Source organism: Staurois parvus, unplaced genomic scaffold, assembly GCF_062004578.1.
Source record: "Staurois parvus isolate SC_StPar_1 unplaced genomic scaffold, SC_StPar_1.0 ptg000282l, whole genome shotgun sequence".
NCBI lineage: Eukaryota > Metazoa > Chordata > Amphibia > Anura > Ranidae > Staurois > Staurois parvus.
The window spans coordinates 1997245-2020141 of record NW_028318078.1 but is presented as its reverse complement, the minus strand read 5'-3'; the positions used below and the strand labels follow the sequence as shown (position 1 = coordinate 2020141).

Below are 22897 nucleotides of genomic sequence, written 5' to 3'. Positions count from 1 at the left end.
ACCCACGATGGGGCGCTATTCCCCCCCCCCCCCACAGACACCCACGACCCCCCCACCGACACCCACGATGGGGCGCTATTCCCCCCCCCCCCCACAGACACCCACGACCCCCCCACCGACACCCACGATGGGGCGCTATTCCCCCCCCCCCCCACAGACACCCACGACCCCCCCACCGACACCCACGATGGGGCGCTATTCCCCCCCCCCCCACAGACACCCACGACCCCCCCACCGACACCCACGATGGGGCGCTATTCCCCCCCCCACCGACACCCACGATGGGGCGCTATTCCCCCCCCCCACCGACACCCACGAGGGGGCGCTAGTCCTCCCACTGCAAAATTACAGTTATGAAGTAGCAACGAAAATAATTTCATGGTTGGGGGTCACCACAACATGAGGAACTGTATTAAGGGGTCGCGGCATTAGAAAGGTTGAGAACCACTGGTTTAGGCGTTTGTGAAGCGTTTTTAACGCTCTGCAAATGTTTCCAAAGCGCCCTAAGCGCGGTTTTGAGGCGGTTGATAGGCATTTGCCAAGCGTTAAAACCGCACCACAAACTCCTATAATGAAGTTTAAATGGTATTAACGCTCCGCAAACGCCTCGCAACTGCACCGCAAACGCCTGAGCAGCACCATAGACTTGAATGGGAGGCTTCAACTCCTCCTGACTCGACTAGAGGCGTCAGCTTTGCCGTGACGCTAACTCTTCCGTGTGAACAGCACTGTGTGCTGTCCTGTGCAGAATTTTCAGAGGCGTTCGAGAAGCGTTAAAAACACTTCCCAAACGCCTGACACCTGCTGACAAACCTAGTGTGAACGTAGCCTTAGATTTACCATGAAATTTCACTTGAAATACCGATACCTTTAAACAGTTCTATGACCACAAATCTATGTCTAGCAGGTGCTGTGTGATAGACTCAATGTGCAGGTATTCCTGTTTAACCACCTTCCACCCGCCCTATAGTACGATGGGCACAAGGTGGTTCTCTCGTTCTGATAGGACGTCATATGACGTCCTTCCATTCTCACCGCGCATGCGCGGCTCAGGGAGCGTGCAGCGCGGCGATCGCCGGTGCGCTGTGTCCCTCGGACACAGCGGATCACGGAAAGAGCCGAAGATGTCGGCTCGCTCGTGTGATCAGCTGTGTCCAATCACAGCTGATTACTTGTAAACACGGAAATGCCAGTTATCGGAATTTCTTTCCTCTCGAGCTGTCACACTGACAGCTCGAGAGGAGAGCCAGTAATCTGCATTCCGCGGAGGGGACATGTACACTGATCATCAGGGCACTGATGATCAGTGTGGCCCCAGAAGTGCCACCTGTCAGTGCTCATCAGTGCCACATGCCAGTGCACATCAATGCCACATATCAGTGCCCATCTGAGCTGCCTTTCAATGTCACCTATCAGTGCCGCCTATCAGTGCCAGTTTGTTTTGCCTATCAGGGGCCAGTCAGTGTCGCCTAACAGTGCCAGTCAGTGCTGCCTAACAGTGCTGCCTATCAGTGTCATGTATCAGTGCTGCCTTTCAGTGCCCATCAGTGATGCCTGCCAATCCCCATCAGTGCAACCTTCCAGTGCCTCCTCATCAGTGTCCATCAGTGCCACCTATCAGTGTCCATCAGTGCAGACTATCAGTGCCCATCGCTGCAGCCTCATTAGCGCACATCAGTGAAGGCGAAAAATCACTTATTTACAAAATTGTATAACAAAAACTAAGAAAAAACTTTTTTTTTCAAAATTTTCAGTGGTTTTTGTTTTTTTTAAGAAAAAATAAAAATCCCAGAGGTGATTAAATACCACCAAAAGAAAGCTCTATCTGTCTCAAAAAAATGATACAAATTTCATATGGGTATAGTGTTGCATGACCACGCAATTGTCATTCAAAATGCGACAGCACTGAAAGCTGGAAATTGGCCTGGGCAGGAAGGGGGTATAAGTGCCCTGTAGGCTGGTGGTTAAAGTCTACCTGCCATCTAATAACTTTAAGGGCGGGGTTAGTGACCAAGTAAAGATGTCAAGGTCTGAGAGAAAACTTTCTGCACTACAGATGTAATGGTAGACATTTTCACGTTGAATTTCTTTCGGGAAAAAAAAAAAAAGCTGTTAGCTACAAAGCACAATATATGATGTTTTGAACCTTGGACTTTTTAGATCATTGTTTTATATACATGGGGAAGATAAATTTGCTCACTGCAATGTAGGTTCTTTTTCCTCCTTCCTGCACAGAGAATTGTGCCTTACTGGTTTTCTCTCTCAGTGCAAGTCTATCAATCTAAGGCAGGCCATAGACGGGCCGTTCATCGGCCAAATTTTAGGCCAATAAACAAACAATTGGTTGGTCCCGTTGCTGATGCTGCCACCCATGTCCACGAAAAACTGCTGTTTTTTGCGGATTTTCCAGCATGACTGATAAAAATAAATGAGGAGATCCGAGAAAAACGGCCGACGGGCTGGCCTCACTAACGGCGTGATTATCGGCCGATTTTTCGTGCGGGCGAAAATTCAGCCGATTAAACGACCCATCTATGGCCTGCATTAGACTAACTGAAAGCAACATACAATGTGGCTTATCTGTTATCTGAGCTGCTGTCAAGTAGGGATAGGTGGACTGAACAGTTTGGCAATTCCAGTGGGAAGTACACAAGTCCCATACATAGTGCCGATCCCCATTTGAAGACTGTTGAAGTCAAATCTTGCGATTTTCCTGAACTTCGAGCTGCAAACTTTTTAAAGAAATACTGTTTAACAGGGAGTGGGTCTTTTTAACGAGGCTTAAAGAGGAACGTTGAACATCATTTAAATAACATGTTTGGGAAGACGCCTTTAAAATGTTACTAAACCCACAACAGTAAAATCAGTCTGTATATGCAATATACTTACTGTGGAACCTAAGGGGTTAATCCTTGTTTGATCCTTTTTTCTCTGCCCCTCTTGAAATTGAAATTACCACCTGATACAGACTAAACCCATGGTCACATGCTCAGCTTGGTGTGTATTGCTAGAGAGTTGTTTTTTTTTTTCCATGGGAGGGTGCATATGATCAGCACAGGGCCAATCAGCATTGTCCAGACAGAGGGTCAGAGGTTTCACATCCTCCTAGAGCAGAAAGAAAATTCCTCCTACAAGCTTTAACCAGTTCTCTGCTGAAGTCACAAGACTGCTCTAACTGCTGATGAGAAAAGGTATTTAGCAGTTTATATAAACAAAAGGTTTTAGCCCTGCACCTTTTTGTTTATATGTCTGTATAGTGGAAGCGGAGGGTATGCCACATTGTGCTAGCTGTTTCCATCTTTCCTTTTGCGCTCACTGTTTACATTTTATACTATTTAGCAGTTTATATTTATTAAAATAATTGCATTTCCATGTTGTGTGTGCTGTGGGAGACCGAATATAGTGAATGCAGGGTCCGGGGTTTAGTAACACTTTAAAGCTGCGTGTGACGTTATAGAACAGTGCTAGTTAAGCCTTTGAAAGTGACATAAAAATGGCTTGGGGGGGCCCCCCTTAAAATTGATAAAAGTCCCTGATCCAGGCATACAGCCTGGGTAGCCAAGGAAAGGAAGGCAGTGAGCATGTTCCCCCTCCCTGTTCCTGAGCCATATCGGGCCACATGTCTTTTACTTTTGGCAGGTTACCTTGCAAGGAGGAGATGGCCAAAACCATCACCCCCCCCCCTTTCCACCTGCGAAGCATCTTGTCTCCATGTTGAGAAAGTAAGACGCTCATCCCTCCCCATATCCTGTCCCCCCAAAAAAGATATGGAGGCTTATTGGAAGGGGGGGAGGGGACTTCTTGTAATCTGGAAACCCACTTTATAGTAAGGGGGGCTTCCACCCCCCCCCCCCCTTCCCTTCTCGATTCAATGAGTATGGTGTACATGGATAGTGCTGCTGCTGTTCAATGGCAGAATGGTTTATATACAAACCGCATCTGGGGATTCATGAACTGGCAAAACGTGAACAGGCTGTGCTCAGGTCGAACGTGAGTGAACCTGAAGCTTATCTTTACTGTTATGCAGGGGATCTAAATGTATAGATTGCCACCAGAAGGACAACCTGTAAGTCAAGATGTGTACATATGTCATTTAGTACCATATGAAAACACGTTGCAGCAATTATGTTAAAATGTGATAGTTGCTAATAAATTATAATAAATATGACTAAATTAAAATGCATAATAATTGAAAAAGCAGTATTCGCTGTTAAGCCTTGACACTGTATTGATCATTTTTTAAATAAGTGTGTATAGAAGAAATTAATTGGCAGACCCATGCTAGTAATAATCTGTGCTTTTTGTTTCCAGAGTAGTACAGCAGGAGACTGAAAGGGCAAAAAATCTAAAAAGTCCAATTAATGGATGTAGATCCCAACCCATAGATATCCTGGAGATGTTGAGCAAGGCTAAGAATGAATACGAAAAGGTGGGTGTGCCTTCCTGTAACCATTAAGTCCTATTTGGAAAAACACTGATGTGCATTAGCCGGTGTTGTAATAATTACATTTACGCATGCAATCCTAGCTTAAAGTAAAATTGAATACAATACTGTACAATTCTACAATTAATCATGTTTACCAATGCTATGTAATGTGGAGGACTGCCTAAATAAATTCATTTTAGTTTTTTTTTTCTTTGTTTTTTGAGTTGCTTTTATCATCAGTCTAACGAAATGTATCTTGCATTTCTTCGGAGAAACCATTTAACCTCCTTGGCGGCATGATTCTTTCCGATTTTTTTGTGCTGAAAGCGGTACCATTTTTTTGCATGGAAATATGTAGTTTTTTATTGTAGGCTGTAATTTTTAGGAATAACTCACTGAAATCTGTCCGAACAAGAGTCTAGTAAACATTCTGGATATGATACAATTTGAAACACGAAATCATAAATTGTATAATCAAACCAAAAACACTGAAATTTGAAATACAGAGGCAAATTCGCACATCGCTGAGCAAAGTCGCAAAATTGTTTTCAGTGTCTGATGACGAATTTCCCCACGAATCATTATCACTCAATTCTGCAAGTGGTTCTGATTTACTATAGCTGTTCTAAAACCGCTTTTGACGTAAAGGGACGCTTTTTGGACGCCATGGACTTTTCTAAGTTTCCAGGCAGAAAGAACAGTCAAAATGCAGGCAGGGCACAGGACAAAGCAGTAGGGACAAAATGTATGTGAAATGCATTGAAATAGCAATGACAGCAAAAATGACATTTTTTAAAAAATTCAAATTTCCCGCCGATTCCGGCGCCCGTACGTCCCGACGTCACAGGGACCGGAACACAGAAGCCGGTTGCCGGCATTGGCCGGAGGAGATGGCCGGGGACGCTGGAGGGGACACATCGCAGGAGCGAAGGACAAGGTAAGGGCTGCAGGGACCCCCAGAGCAGCGCCGCATGGTAAGCCTGAGTGTAGCTCGGGGTTACCGCTCTTGGTATAGAAATTTTACCCCGAGCTACACTCGGGAATACCGCCAAGGAGGTTAAGGGAAGATTATGTCATGTAGTTATTTGGAGAGTTTAATGTGATAATGATATTTTGGTGGAAAATCAGGCAAATGCCAGTTTCCTGTCTGAATACCTGCATTCCAGGCATACTGCTCTAAATGCAAGTACCACTCAGTACAGCCTCCCACCTCAACATATTTCAGCCCATCGTAGATTTTGACAGGCTACTGGCAGTGGGGCTGGACATTGAGGTTGTGCCTCCTGGGCAGACAAAAATGCTGGCATTTGGTGCCCATGGGCTAAAAGCTTTAGAATAGTGATTGGATGCTTTGTTAAGGAAGTGGATGTCTTTTTCCAGGTGAAAAAGCCTCAGTATTTTTATGCATCTTTGTCATGCTTAATGCAAAACTTCAAGCCATATCATTTTGCGTTTGAGTAGACTTCATGCATGTCCTGAGTTCAGTCCTGTCCCTGCTCTTACACTGCAATCTACTTGTAATAATTAAACCACAGGCCAGCAATGGGAACTGCTTATTTAGCTGCTGTGTTCCAGATGGATCATAAAATAATCCTGATGAGCCGCCCACGCAAGATTGGCCCCGGTGTCAGCCTGGCATGTCCACAAAGGCACCGAGAGATTTATTAAGGGCCCGATTGACTTAATCTAGACTTCTAAATACAGTTTAATCCTCCAAGTGCTTGCAGAATGCTGTCTCTATTAGAGTAGGATATGATTTTGAGACCTGGATGAAAGTATGTAGATGTGATAAGTGTCTTATTGCTTCCATCTTAAAGCTGGCATTTCCATGCCCTTACTAAACTGTACATCAGTCTGTACCTAAGTGGCATAGGTGCCAGTGTTTTAGAGGGCACCTGGCAGATGCTCTGTGTAGGGATCTTTTTAGTGTTTGAGAGTGTCAGTATCCCATTCTAGGAAGCCATCCAGGACAAGTTGTTACTTGGCAGTCATAAAGCTGCCTAGGTGTGCATTGCCCTGACATGAATACCGATTCCAGGGACTGGACAGTAGCTGCCTTCACCACTGGATAGAGCTTTTAGCTGAGTACAGTCCTTACCAGTATGTTAGGTTTCAGTCCAGTTGTAACAGTAACTGTTTCTGACACAGGGCTAGGACTATTGGGCAACAAAAACAAGTGAAAATAATGTTGTGCACCTATGTCCCTGACCTGTAAGCTGTACCTATAACTTTCTATAAGAATGCGGTGCTTTAACAATTGTTTCTATGTGGCATGCATTACGCATGAACGCCACTCAGACTGGCAGATGCTCTCACCTCAGTTGTGTAAGAAGTCAGCATGTTTGTTGAAATAACTTCTCCAGTAACATGATGATCTGGTCAGACTTCCATAACTAATAGCCTCGATGACCCTCAAAAATTAACAGTTAAAGCAGAACTACACTTTATCTGAGCATCACAAACCAAAAACGCTATTTAATTCATTTTTAGTATTCAAAAGAAACTCCTCCATCCATGTCTCAATGCTTGATTTTGCGTAGAAATCACTTTGAAAAATACCCCCTTGCATTCCTGGCAGTGGCCATCTTGAGTAAGGGCAGAAAAGTCATGTAGCATTTGCTTCCTGAAATCTATCTGCCCTTACCTCAAGCATGCAGGCAGGTGAATGTGCTTGGCTGAGAAATCCCATCCTCCCCTCCTGAACAGTCCTGCCATCTATGACATGAATGTTCTAGTCGTGGAAACCGGGAAGTAAATACTTTCCTATGTATTTACTAATGCTAGCAACATAAGGATAAAAAATAGTCTATGTTGGTTGAGAGAGTGAAGTTACACTTTAATATTAAAATACTCCCCAAGCCCTAACCTGAACCCACATGAACCAGAACACTCACTGAACATTAACCCCTGGTTCACATATTCTCGTTCCTGCGGGCCACGTTTTGCGTGGGCATGAGAGCCCATTCATTTGAATGGACTCCCGTGTCCCGGGACATGCAGGGAGGAAGTCCCTGCACTTCTTCTGAAAACGCAGCCCACACAGGAACCTCAGTTCCCAGTACGGTTGTGATTTCCAGTGTGGACGGCGTGTTGTTAGAATTAATGGCATCCGCCCATGGGTCTGCATTCTTCTGTGTGGGTGGTGCAGCTGCGCAGATTTTTGTGCGAATCCACAGCAGCACCACTCGCACAGATGTGAACCTAGCCTTGTTGAACCACTACAAGTACACAGTTGCCTAATCAGGCCCCAAGACTGATGACTCTAAAAGCTAATACTTTAGTTCTGAGATGTCAAATTGCCTAATTTGGTGCCAAACATTAGTGATTCAGGGTCTGTTAGCCATTCTTTAAAATTTTGACATCTCTGCCAACAGTTAGGGACTATATGTCATTTCAGGATCTTTACCTTTAAAGCTGCTTTGAAAGAAAATGACACCTTTGACAATGAATAAATAAAAGGTGCTGCAAAACTCAGGCAACGATTGCATGATCTGTGGAAACAAGACAATGGCGGTTGCTTCACATCCCTAGAGACTGCAGGGGATCTTACGTATTTAATCAGCAGGCCCTGTGTAATAGGCTTTAAGCAATTTAAGGGGTTAAGCAAGTCACAATCATTCTGAAAGTGTTACACAGCAGGGAACATAACTTTCAGTGAGGAAATACGGCTACTGCCATATATGTACTGTATGTTACAAACTAAGCATTAAAAAAATCCAACATTAGTTACATTAGGATGACTGCTTTCCTATTTCAGCTTTTAGATACTTGTTGGTATTACTTGGTATAGTGATTGTGAATTTTGACCAAATATTAAAAAGAGAACAGAATCCCAATGAAATTGTCCCAGAGGGAAATTTAAATACAGGCATGAACAACTGGAATTGCTCTATTTTGTTGTTTTTCTTTCCTGTACATTTCAGTGACCATCAAAGTGAACTTTGACTAAATGCACCATATACATTGTATTATAGTATTGGCAACATGTACAGTCCACAATCCCAACTGCAAACACAAACAGGCAATTTATCTCATTCAGCAGCATTCACCATCCTACAGTACTTACTAAATTCTGATAACTGCAGTGTTTTCTTTTTTTTTTCTTTATTTGCTGATCATCTGAATAAAATAATATAAATTGATGAAATAGATTTGATTATTCATGCACAGTCATTTCTATTGCAGAAATAAACACTCCTGGGATCACTCTGATGGAAGTAGCTGACTCTTACACACTGATCTAGTTTTTGGGTTTACTTAGATAGTGGGGGATAGATTGGAAAAGCTGTAAGAACCAAGCAGCGACTGTCCGAACACTGCAAATAACAGTGCTGTAGTGCCCTTTCCCCCCAGCAGTAAAGTGTAAACTAAGCCTTTGGGGTGGCTAGTAGTAGTCCTATTGAACTGGATTTGTTCTGTAATGTTAAAGATGTTATCCTGCTTATCCAGGTAACTTTTAAACCAAAGCCTCGTTTACACAAAGGGAAAGGGAGCAGTAAAAACAGGCGGTAGGGACTGCCACCCATCTAATTGTAAGTGGCAGGAACATACCCCAACAATTGTCAGACGGGTTGTTTTAATCCATGGATTAATCCATGGGAGTTGTGAATGTAGCCTGTTCTAAATACATAATCCAATTCCATGGTGCCATGAAGTTTGGGGGCAGATGATTGTTAAAGTAGAACTGTAGGCAAAACTTTTTTTTTTTTTCACTTTAGATAAAGGGGGGGGGGGTTATAACCCCGTTTTATATATATATATATATATATATTTATATTTATTTTTATTTTTTTCTGAGATTTCCTGTCCCATAGCCAAACAGGAAGTGAGTGGAAATCCCTGTAAATTAAAATTAAGGTAATCCCTTGGAGACTCCCAGGTTACCAGAACTAGTGTCCATTCAGTTGGAATATTTCCTCTCAATTACTTTTCTGGGGACAACCCAATTTTTGGAATTTTATTTACTTTCAATGATAATGGCAAACAGGAAAAATAGGGTGAATCTCTTTAATGAGGGCACAGACCGCAATAAAAACTTACAGGGGGTTCTAATCCCTCTCCACTCTATCCAAAACTAGCCTGGTAAGCTGGTACGGCTAAAAGTCTCGACCTCAAAACTCAAGTGAAGAATCTTAATATATGCAGTTCAGCGAGAAATCCAAAGACCTGTACATCATGGAGAAAACATGCCAACAGACAGATGGCCCAACATAGGAGGGCTGTAGGGTGTCCCTATGGGCGTGGAAGGTAACAAGATTTAAAAGTTACCTATGACCTGAAAAGTTCTCAATTATTGTTTTAGGTCTGAAAAGGGCAAGGGGAGCTTCATACAGCTTGTATCCTGCTGCTGACTTTATGCATACCTTGCCCTGATCCTAGCTATTTGACCAAGTGTATATGCCAGGTAACAGTTATATGCAGTTGACATTTTTTAAAACTGTATTTTTGCTTTCTTTAGGGTCAAGGGAATGACATCAGTGCCAGCTTCAGTACAATGAAGAGCTCCCCTCTAGTGAAGGCAGACAGCTTTGAAATAGCAGAGCATGGATCCTCTGCTCCTCAGGAGAAAGTATGTGATTGTCTGCTGTTCTTTCTTTTTTTTATATAGAAGCCTGTATGGTGTCATATTCATTATCTATTTCAGCTGCTTGCAGTTCCAAAAGAAAATTGCAGGTGTGTAAGAAGATCTGATAACACAATTGTATGTAAAAGTTTAATTTGAGATAAATTAGAAACTTTTCCTTTGCTGAGCAGCCTATTACTTCCACTATTACTACTTGTTATACTATATATATGTAATACTACTATTATTACAGTGTTTCCCAACTTTTTTTTTTTTTTTTCGTTTTTGTTTTTTTTTTTCCCAGTCAAGGCACTCTTTTAACATTCTGCACACTCTGGAGGCACCCTCTAAAATTCTACACAATCTTGAAGCACCCTCTAAAATTCACAATCGTACACCATTTTAAAAAACACTGCAACATCTGCACATGTGGGACACCCACCGTCAGAGGTGATTTATTCTTCCAAAGCAAATATACCTTTGTACACTGGTACTGTCTAGCATTCCATTGTTTCTCACTCTCCTAATGTGACCCCAGTGCTGATGGAGATGAGCAGGGGAGGGGTAAACAAGGATGCTGTGCGGGGGCCCAATGTCCTTTTCATCAGCTGTTGACATCATTGGGTTTTTTTTTATGTCGTCAGCAGCTAGAAAGTTGTAATGGTGCACAATGAAAACCTGTGGCTTTGTGTAACTAAGACTGGTTTGATTCACCTGCTGGCTTGTGTACAATTTTTGTGTACAAGCCAGAAGTTACCTGAAGGAACCCCAGAAGATACCTGAAGGAACCCTGGTTGAAAAACGCTGGTGTAAACTGCCATTGGGGACAAAAGGAATGTCAGGCTGCACGTCACCTACAGATTGTAGCTCATCACTACTCTCTCACCTTGATTTTTTTCAATGACTTCTAATATTGTTCTGAAACATTTACATATTTATCAGTAAATGCTATGTTTTCAACCTGTAGCTATCCTTATACCTAATCAATTGCCCTGTGTTTAATATTGATCTCCAACCAGCATTCTGTTATAGAGGGCATTAAATCTTGGCCTTGATTGGATAACCGTTCCTATAGGCTGCAGTCATGGCACCAGAATACAAAGGCATCTCTTGTGGTGCCAGCACAGCTTAGAGTGTGCACTACAGGTGGAAACCTTCAGAGGCATAATCACCTCTTGCTCGGCCCTAGCATATTATTTCCTGTGTCATGCCCACATCACAGCATATCTCCTAATAACTTTTGACTAGTGATAAGCTACCATTTTGAGCTTATACAGTACTCTCTCCCCCTGAAGTAGGATGCAGTACAGCAGGGCCACGTGGCCTGATTTGAAAAGTTACATTCATCAAAAAAACGCTTCCAGAGGTAGTCCTAGAGCAAATTATCCTGCTAATTTGTCTTTAGACTATGTGATGAAATTGGAGCACTTGAGGAAATTGATGTAAATACCCAGAGTACTTATGTGTCAAACACAAGCACTCTGGGCTGAATCCAGCACACTAGGTCAATTCATGTGGCCTTTGCACCTCTCTAACAGCTGCGGCACCCCGCTCTTCTCCACCCCCACCTTGTCTCTGCAGTCAGAAGCAGAGAGGAGGACAGAACTCCTTTGCTAGATCTGCGGAGAGGCTCGTCTCTGCCCCCCCCCCTTCTCAACAGGCAGCAGAGAGGAGGACAGAGCTCCTCCTAAAGATCTTGTGCCACCGCAGCACCCCCTCGTCTCTACCTCCTCTGGTGTCAACATTTAGCAGACTCCGCCAACTGACTCCAGCCCTAATCTGGTCCTCTTCAGACCCTGTACCTTTTGCTTCCCAGCTCTACCCCCAGCTTCTTCCCAGCAGCAGCACTAGGTAAGGAGGGTGCACTGTGATGAAATGGACGATGGAGGGGGCTCTTGACATCTGATGTAAGGGGTGCTCTGGACATCTAGTCTTATAGATACAACTGGCCCTTTGCGGGCAACCATAATGCTGATACGGCCCGCCGTGAAATTGAGTTTGTCTCCTCTGGTTTAAAGGATAAGTTGACCTCTGACAACATGTTACTTGTTACACCTGTATATAGGTTTTAACATGTCACTTCGCCCCCCCCCCCCCCCCCCCTTACTCTGTGACAGCGGGTGGGAGTGCCTCTCCCCGCACCCACTGTCACTTTTACAAGTCCTGTCTGCCATGTGCTCATCAGCATGCTAGCAGTTCATTCAGTCTTCCTCTGGCTTTGTAACAGCCCGTATGGAGATATGGACTCACAGCTGGAGGAAGACTGTACAGAAGGCTGACATTGCACCTGCAATCTAATTTCTGCAGGGTCCTGTTAAAAAAAAAAAAAAAAAAAATCACGTGCTGTCTTACTATTTTTTTTTCTTTAACTTCTCGTCTGCCCTATAGCAGAGCTACTGCTACAGGGCGGCATGGGTGTACAAAATTACGTATATATACGTGATTTTGCATTTCCGGGTAGGGGCGCGCACGCCCTACCTGCGCTGATATTCGTGGCTGTCAGTCACCGGGTCCCAGCTGGTGCTTACTCGCTGGCGCCCAGTGATTACCAAGCATCTCCAATGGGGGGAGGGGGGAGAACTGTTTGTAAACAAAACCGTTCTCTCCCCTGTCAGCTCCTGCACACTGCTTTGCAAAGCAGTGTGCTTACATTGAAGCACACACACAGCCCAGTATGCAAAACAGCACACAGTTAACCCTTTGATCACCCCACGTTAACCTCTTTTTGCCTAGTGTCATTAGTACAGTGTCAGTGCTTTTTATTAGCACTGATCACTGTATTGGTGTCACTGGGGATGTCAGTGACACCAATCAGTTCCCCCCAGTGTCAGAATGCCTGCCACGGTCCCACTATAAGTTGCTGATCGCTGCCATTACTAGTAAAAATATATATTTTTTAAAATCCCAGTATATATACCGCCATTTGTAAACGCTATAAATTTCCAAACCAATTAATTTACAGGTATTGGCTTTTTTTTTTCACAAAGACATATAGCAGAATGCATTTTGGCCTAAATTTTTTACTAAATTAGATTTTTAAAAAATCTTCTTACTAGAATTGTTTAATAGCAAAAAGACAAAAATATTGTTTTTTTTCTCAAAATTGTCACTTTTTTTTTTTTTTTCTTATAGTGTAAAAAATAAAAAATGCACAGGCAATCAAATACCACAGAAAGAAAGCTCAATTTGTGGGGAAAAAAAGGATGCAAATTTCAGTTGGGTGCAGCGTTGCATGACTGTGCAATTGTCAGTTAAAGTAATGTAAAAAATGGCCTGGTCAGGAAGGAGGGAAAATCCTCTGTAGGGCAAGTGGTTAAAAGAAGACCTTTACCTTTAATTCACAAATACTGCTCCCAGGACACGTGTGAGCTCAAAGCCTCAGAATCATTAAGTAGCAATACTAATTACTGCCCCAGTCAGTTCTTAAATTGGATGGACATGTGTCTTTATCAAACTAAACCTGTAGCTAATACTACTTGAGTCGAAAGAAGAGGTTTAACTGTATGATCAATCTATCTGAGAGCCACAAGAGAACCCCCTACCTCTGTCACGTGAAGACCTTTACAAGCTGTTTCATCTTCAAATGTTGTATCTTCAGCATATAGACTAAAGCATGTTCTGATATTACTTTCATCTTTAACAGAAGATAAACTACTCTAATAATTAGGTCGCTGCAAAACTTTCAACAGCATAGACACATGTGGTGAGGAAGACTAAATTAGCAAAGGGAATGTGCTAGAATCATCCTCTCCTATACATGTAGATGTTTTTTTTTGTTTAATGTAAAAAGAAAATGCTTTTGTTGTGTAGCTTTTCTACTTTTCTATTCAACAGATTACTTGAAAGCCATTAGAGTTGCCCTATACAGCTGAAAGTTTAAAGAGCCCCTGTCTCTGGACCAGTTTTAACTACAATCTGTGCTGAACATTATGTGCATTTAGCGTATTTTATGCATCTTATTTACCTGTAAAAGCCTCCCTTGTGTAAACCAGCAAAATGCCCTGAGACTGGCTGGGCACTGCTATCTTGTTCTTGATTTTTCAGCCCCATAACAGTAGGTCTGGGATGTAAACAATGCAGGAGCCTGTGCACTGATTGCAATTGCAGTGCGCTGCAAGCTTCAGTGCAAAAATGTAATAAATGGACAGATTTTCTTTTGATTAATGCAAGAGCATTTTTATCAAATTTTGTGAATTTTATCTTTATTTGTCCATTCATTCCTCAAATTTATACAACCCAGTCACACAGTAGAGTCTTCTTGAAGACCTGATTTTCCTCTACTGCATTTAAATGATACAGTTAGGTCTTTTCCCCTGCCCCCAAATTGTAACTGGGTAGTGAAGGAAAAGCAGTTACCCCCGGTTCACATATATGTGACCGTGCAGGCCGCGTTTTGCATGGGCTCAAGAGCCCATTCATTTGCATGGACTCCCGTGCCTGTGACACGCAGGGAAGAAGCCCTTGCACTTCTTTGGAAAACGCAGGCCGCGTGGGAACCTCGGTTCCTAGTACGGTTGCATTTTCCAGTGCGGGCGGCGTGCCATTAGAATTAATGGCACCCTCCCACGGGTCCGCATTTCTCTGTGTGGGTGGTGCACAGATTTTCGCGCGGATCCGCAGCGGCACCATCCGCACAGATGTGAACCAGGGGTAAATCAATAATTTCATCTCTCTCTCGCTCTGCTTTTCCCCTTTATCAGCATGTTAGCACATGAGCACTGCATCACAACTTCTTGGCTCCTTTTTTACTTGGAGATTTGTAGTGCATTGCAGGAGGCTGATACCCAATCAGATTTAGGTACTTATACTATAATATTACTTAGGCTAGATACACAGGGGTTTATTTACTAAAACTGGAGACTGCAAAATCTGGTGCAGCTGTGCATAGAAACCAATCAGCTTCCAGATTTTATTGCCAAAGCTTAATTGAACAAGCTGAAGCTTGAAACTGATTGGCTACCATGCATAGCTGCAGCAGATTGAGTGCTCCAGTTTTAGTAAATCTCCCCCAGTGCTGGTTGTCACTAAAGAGTGATCTGCATTGTATTGCATTTCAGTGGGCGACAAAGCAGTGGCTTCCTTCTGACGGCCTTTTTTTTTTTTTTGCCCTTTTGCTTTGCTGAATGGCAATTTAAAATACACCTACTGTGCTGCAATTCGACATGGCCCCACTGACTTACATGGGTGAGTTTGGCAGGCTCTGTTGCCTGTCAACTTAGCAGGCTGCTTCACATGTGTTGTGGCCATGATCGCAAAGTGCCACAGAATATGTACACATCTCGGCTGTATTTTAGGTGAGTGGAACTCAACCACCTGTTTTTACTGCTCCCACCCATGTGGATGAGGCCATAGTAGTTTTTTTAATGAAAGCATACCTACATGAATTGATAAAAAAAAATTTATTTTGTCTCTTTGGAGCTTTGCTTGAATTATATGTACACATGGGGACAGCCGTTTTGGCTTATTATGTATGCAGCTCCATTTTGCAGTGCGGAATAGTAATTTTTCTGTACCGCTCCTTCTCACAACACAAGTCTGCGAGTCATTCGGTTCCTGAAAACAATGCACTTCGCATGCGGCTGGTATCTTGTCACAGCAATTGTTTATGGACGGACACTCATCCTTTGTAAACTCCTCCTCTAAGCAAATACAGTAATCTATTATAAAATATACAAATAGCAATGAAAGTGAGCGCTCTTATGGCAAGAAGCTGAACACTCAAGGAAACCAAACAAAACCTTGTCATAAACATATAAAATATATGGATCCATCGGATCACACTGGGGTGTCGTGCAAGCTGGAATTTGCTGTTCGGATGACTTGTGGAAAGTGTGTTGATGCAGTGAAGAGTTCTTTACAAAATGTTCAAGGAGCTATATCATTTATAGAGCCCTGCTGTGATCCAGTTACCAGTCCACCAGACCCAGAGAGGGAAGCACCTGTAAGCAGGCATCTGTGCCCTCCTATCCCTTAAAGGGACCTCTGGCCAGCTGGATCTACTACATCCTCTGAGGGCTCATATCCTTATCAGCTTGAAGGAGAACCTACCCTGAGTTCCAGTCCGGACCTATACCTGTGAAGGGGACCCCTGTTGATTTACATACTGCAGAATTAAATTACGCTTCTGGTGAGTGCGTAATTCTTACCTTACCACTGGGAGCACCACCACTGGATTGAAGCTGTATATCACCATATGTTCATTATAGAGACTGTCACTGATTTATGTTCTTAGAATTGGGGACATTTCTCACATATACTTTATATATTATAAAATATAAATAATGTAAATTATCAATGACCATGGAAATAATGACTCAAATTATGTGTTCAGTAAGAAAACAATATATTTTATTATAATTGGTTATATTTGCTGTTCTGTTACATAGCTTTTCCTACAGTAGAGTTCAGCATAATTTGTTAGTCCAGGATGACAACTAAATACAGCAGTGTTATGGGAAAGCCAGCAGGCCCCTATCACATATTGGTGCCAGAGGGGACTCCCCTGACAGCCAGTTAATTTTTTTTTTTTTATCGTTCCTCTATTTTTGCTTTACAGGATCATATTTGTTTAATTGGACAGCTGCAATTATAACAGTCAGTGGTCAGCACTTCGTGTTGTATTGCTGTACTTACTACCTAATTGTGTGTGGTCTTACCATATGCCCGCCACAGTTTGATTACTGTACTTTTGCACAGATCACTGAGAATAAGAGCAGGGGCCATCTGTATGGACAAGCTTAAAGAATGTACATGTTTTCGCCTTGTGCCTCTCTCATTTTGCAAACAATAACCGGTTTATCAAGGTGAACAATTACTATTTTATGAGATCCTTTTCTCCTTTATCATTGAATTGCTGTCAGTGAGCTATTTGGGGAAAAAATACAACTGTGCGCAATGTGTTGTGTAATACTGCCATCTACTGGATCAGATGGGGATGACATACAATCTGAAGTTTGTTGCTCTGTTAGTGTGAGCATTTATTTATTACAGGTACTTATATAGCGCCCTCAATTTACGCAGAACATGTGTACACACACACACACACATACATATATACACACATATATATATTCAGTCGATCCTGAATACGGCTGCCAGACTCATTCACCTTTCCAACTGCTCCGTTTCCGCCACCCCCTTCTGCCAATCCCTCCACTGGTTTCCGATTGCACAACGGATCATATTCAAAATCCTAACGCTGACGTACAAAGCCGTCCACCACACTGCCCCGAACTACATTGTCATTGACCTAATCGTTGACCTAATATCCAAGTACCGCCCAGCAGCACACTCCGCTCCTCACAAGACCTCCTTCTCTCTAGTTCCCTGGTCTCCTCCTCCCATGCCCGCCTCCAGGACTTCTCCAGGGTGTCACCCATCCTCTGGAACTCCCTGCCCTAACCCATCAGATTATCACCTACTCTCCTCTCCTTTAGGCGCACCCTGAAAACCCATCTCTTCAGGGAAGCCTACCCCACCCCCTGCTAACTTGCCGACCTCCTCCACTCTTCCTACCACTCCATCCCCCACAGCTATCTCCTCCTGTGCCACCATCCCCTCCCTCCTAGATTGTAAGCTCGAAAGAGCAGGGCCCTCGATCCCCTCATGTTTTGCATTGTATTGGTATTGTTCTGTCACATGTTCTGTCCCCCTTTGTAATGTACAGTGCTGAGCGAACTATTGGCGCTTTATAAATACTGTATAATAATAATAATAATAATGTATATGTATTTTATTACATTCACATCAGTCCCTGATCCTCAAGGGTTGTACAATCTAAGGTCCCTAACTCACATTCATACATACACATACTAGGGCCAATTTAGACAGGGTCCAATGAACCTACCAGCATGTCTTTGGAGTGTGGGAGGACACCGGAGTACCCGGAGGAAACCCATGCAGGCACGGGGGGAACATGCAAACTCCAGGCAGGTGGTGCCGTGGTTGGGATTCGAACCAACATCCCTAGTACTGCCAGGCAGAAGTGCTAACCATTTAGCCACTTATGTAATCCTTTTTATTTTTTTTGGCAATCGGTGTGTGCTGTTATGGCTACCAGAACCCGGATTCTTGTGACATGTAAGATGCAGGAAGAATGTACAATGTAGCACGTCTTCAATGTAATGGTATTAAACAGAACATTTTGTGAAGACAACTGTTTATAGGGTCCCTATGGTGATGCATATGCAAAACGTTAATGGCATGGAAAGATCTGAATTGGGAATATGAAAGTCTTTCTTTCATCAACCAATAAGATTTATGGAAGCTGATAAAAATTTATGGATCCTGTCATGATTATGCAATGGCGGGGAGAGCCCCAGATCTCCCTGAATCTTGTATCTTAAAAAGGGGAGGGAGATCAGCTCATATGTATATTAGCAACCATTTCAGAAACTCATAAAAATGTTATATCATATATTCATTACACATTGGGATTGATTTACTAAAACTGTAGAGTGCGAAATCTGGTGCAACTCTACCAAGAAAACATCCTGCTTCCAGGTTTTTTGAGGGTTTTTTTTTGTCAAAGCTTAATTGAACAAGCTGATGTTAGAAGTTGATTGGCTACCATGTACAGCTGCATCAGATTTTGCACTTTCCAGTTATAGTAAATGAACCCCATTGTATTGCCATTATTTCTAACCTCCTATTAATCTGAATGATATTACAGTTTGTAAACTTTGTGAAGATCCCCACGCATTTACTTCCTTGAATTCTGTGACATATATTGACTATGGTCTGTGAGTAGGTACTGCTGTGTCACAACTTTCACAGAGCCTGCTTTCTGAACTACAGAGGTGCTGTGAGTAGGAGTTTCAGGAGGCGGAGTCAGTATAGGAATCACTGCTTGGAGGCAAGGTACCATGGGATATGTAGTCCTTAGACATTGAAAGTAAACAGCAGAGGAGAAGCTGCAAACTACGCAGGGAATCAGGAAGTTGTGGAAAGAGGTCAGCAGACAGACAACATGAAACATGAAAAGAGATTTCAGTTTAGATTAGATTGGAATGTCAAATATAACTTTTTTATATTTCTATTACAATGCTGATGTTATAAAATACTAGTGCATGCTGTTACCATGAACTCCTTTATTTGGTAATAAGTTAAAGGTACAGATCCGTACAAATCAACTATTAAACTATACAGTACAGACAGAAGTTTACATGTCAAACAAGATGGATGCGCTCAGGCTGGGGTTGAGCAAAGGCCACGTTCTATTGCTTAAATTAACTAAAAGCATTTTTTTTATAACTTTGCACAGAGTGGAAATGGATTGGAACACCTGTCAGGTTTTATTGTCTTTCACCCTATTTGTCCTGTTTACTATTATCCTCAAAAGTAAAAGTCCCAAACTTTGGGTTGTCCCCAGAACAGCAATAGAGGGAACACTTACAATTGGAACACTAGTTCTGGTGACAACAAGGGATTACTTCAATTTTGGAGGGATTTCCACTGACTTGGGGTAGACAGTGAAGGGAAATCTCCCCAACTGGACACAGGTGGCAAAAAACTGACAAGGGTTATAACTCTCCCTTACGTTGTTCAAAATGAGAAAATGCCTTTGACTTTAGTACTACTTTATTTGCAGTAGAAAATCGCTTAAAGTCAACTGCAGCTTTGTGGTAAAAACCATTTTCAGCGCTTGCATTCTCCAGTGCATCACTAAAAGAAAACACAAATAACTCTTCATTTACATGATCTTCTCAGTTTTACTCCAGTTCACAAAATAGGTCCTTGATGGTTGAGAGGAGTGATTCACGCTTCTTTTCAACAATACTCAGGAAAAAGCTGAGCGTTGCTGCTGAAGCTCCATTCAGCATTGCCACCACCATCAGGTCATTGGGTACTCATCAGTGTCATTCCTTTAGGATTTGGAAAAGGAGGAAAACAATACATAAAACCCTTTCTTTTGGTTTGTTTTTGGAACATCACTGTTCTGCTATTTTTTAAAAGCGGTTTTAAACCTGTCCTGATGGTGGTGGCAATGCTGGAAAGGGCTTCATATATCCACTGGCCTCGGGCGATACACAGAGATGAAACAAATCCTGTTTGTTTACCTGTTTATCTACTGCTGTGTTTCCCCTACATCCATTTAAAATGAAGAATTTACACAGGATCTCTTAGCTCTGAAAAGCAGGGGGTGGGGAGCTGAAGTTACATCGGTGAGGAGAGCTCTGGGAGCTGATTGTAGGGAAGGGATACACCTCCATCACACAGGAACAGATCTGAGGCTGTCAATCACAGGCTATGTCCTCCCCTTCACCATTTCTCTCTTGGTGTCAGAAAAATTGGTCCGAAGTGATGCATGCTGATAGCAGAGGAACAAGGCAGCAGACAGAAATGACACTTAGTACTCTGGATTGACACAAGTACACACTATAGAGGGATATGCTTTGTTCATATTTCATGTCTGAGGTTTGCAACCACTTTAGCAGACCGTCAACATAGCCATTGTAAAAATTCATATAAAACTGTTAATGAAGAAAAGATGTTGTTGTAGATGGATGTATAGCATTCAGGATTTTTTTTTTTTCCAGGCTTTCCAAACTGTACAAAAACACTTGACAGTTGAAGAGCTGTTTGGAACTTCGATGGCAAAAGATCCACCAGTGCTTGCTTACACTAACCTTGAAGTTGGCGAGCCCTTCCTACCAGATTTAGGGGAACACAACACTATCCTGCAGCCAACGACTATCCAGCCGGTGGTAGTGAAAGCGGAATCAAGAAGTTTTAATTGTAGTGCTAGTGATTTTAGTCACCCAAATTGCCTTCCACCATCCTTTATTTCTAAAGGACCTGTAACTTCAGTGGACTCCCAGAAACTTAGTACATTTCCTGTATGTATTAGTCCCAGTCTTGGCTCATCCTCTGAAGTCCTGGGCACCTCTGTTTCACATGGACCCAGTATTGCACTTGTTAATCGAATGTCCCCCCTTATGAGCCAGTTGGTATCGGACGTTGTAAACGCTCCCCATGGTCAGCCCCTCATTCCACCTTTAGTGCCGATCCGTAGTAGCAGCTTCTCCAGTTCATCTCATCCCAGCATGGATCTTCTACACAAGTTAAAACTGACTCCACAGCCTGACTCATTACCGTCTCAGCCCATCAGCAAGACTACCATAGCTCCCAAGTTCTCCAGTAATGCAAGTCAGCTGGCAACACCTGAGAGTTTCAAAGAAAGCTCCCTGAAAGCATTGTCATCTGGACCTCTGTTAATACCGTCACTTCAGGTACTTTTTGTCTTTCTCCATAGCGTATGAAAATAATGCATGTGGAAAATATGATATAACTTACAGTCTTTAGGATCTACAGCTAATAACGGGTTTGTGTGGTGCTAGGTATGTCATTCTTGTAGGATGGTTACATAAAATTATGACTTACTGGATCATCAAGACAGTTTGGAAATGGGTACAATTTTAAGGGAAAAGAAGTGTTTAAAGTGATTGTAAATGCTAACATTTTTTAAAAAGTGTAAATAATAAGCATGTCATACTTGCCTGCTCTGTGCAGTGATTTTGCACAGAGCAGCCCGAACCTCTCCTTCTCTGGGCCCCTGCCAGCATTACAGGCTCCTCCTCTTCTCGGTGTGTCCCCATAACAAGCTGCTTGCTATGGGGGAACACCTATGGGCTTGCTCCTGAGCTGCACTGTGTGCCTCTATAGACACACAAAGTGTGGCTTAGCCCTGCCCTCTGCTCCCTTCTCACAGCATTTGATTGGCAACAGCCGGAGCCATTGGCTCCCGCTCATGCCTGATTCCCTGTGAGAAGAGGGTGAGAGAAGGAAAAAAGTTTCCTTTTTAGTTTCCTTTCTGAGCTAAAAGAAACAGTTCCCTGAAGCTCCGGGGAAAGTCACAGCTCATTGAGCTATAGTGAAGAAGTAAAAAAAAAAGCTGGCAATTGCATTTAAAAACCGGCACTGACATATAGTGACAGCCAGTGAGGGAGCCTCTATGTATACACTGCTCCCTCACTATATACATTGCTCCTCTCCTGCCCCCTCCTTGCATACACTACCCCCCTACAAAGATGACCTGTCACTCATATGCTATCACATAGGGGACTATTGGTCCCCTATGTGATAGCAATACAATCATAAGTTAAAAAACAAAATCAAAATATACATGAAAGTAGAAAAAAATTGGAGCCTCCCCACCCCCACATACACAAACAGTTCGGGTTCGGTTTTTGGCCACATGCATTCTGAATTTTCATTATTGAATTCGGCACCAGAATATTCATTTCGGTTCACCACTAGTTTTGGATAATAGAATTGTGTTCATCACCACAATATTTCTTTGGAACTCTGGCCCAAAAAATTTAATTGTTTTCCTCCTCCTTCCTTAGCATATGTACAATATAATGTCTGTTTTGTCTAGTGTATTATCTTAGACAGGATTACTTGCCTTACATCAGTCCCACAGCAGCCAGCTTTCATGCCTCCGCTCTCCAGCCCTGAAATATGGACAGGCCCTCTACATAAGTGGTTCTCAACCTTCCTAATGCCGCGACCCTTTAATACAGTTCCTCATGTTGTGGTGACCCCCAACCATAAAATTATTTACCCAGTAATTATAATTCATGAAGTGTCGTTTTACCTTCAATACTGCTGCTTTCAGCACAGTAGCTGCTTTCAACACAGTAGCTGCTTTCAGCACAGTAGCTGCTCTTTACACATCAGAAATATGTGTTTTCTTTTTTTTTTTAATTTAAATATTTATTAAATTTTTCATGTTAATACAAAAACTCAAACAGGGAAGTAATTCTCATACAAGTATACATTTATAACATTTCTGTCTTTCCCTTACTTAAAACTCTTTTCTTTCCCATCCCACTACCCCTCCCTCCCACCCCTCTTCCCCCTCTGCAGACTCTATCCCATTCTATTCTCTTGAGGCTTTTTAGTGT

General features: G+C 42.7%; 1 protein-coding gene across 2 annotated transcripts in view; it reads left to right on the top strand.

The window, feature by feature from the left end:
• The window catches only part of DCP1A (decapping mRNA 1A), a 117945-nt gene that overhangs the window by 76289 nt on the left and 18759 nt on the right, over window positions 1–22897 (top strand). For both annotated transcript variants that reach the window (XM_089681853.1, XM_089681854.1), the window contains 3 exons: window positions 4312–4429; window positions 9885–9995; window positions 20528–21220. In XM_089681853.1, the coding sequence (XP_089537979.1) occupies window positions 4312–4429; window positions 9885–9995; window positions 20528–21220 (922 nt within the window). The remainder of the gene's footprint in view (window positions 1–4311; window positions 4430–9884; window positions 9996–20527; window positions 21221–22897) is intronic.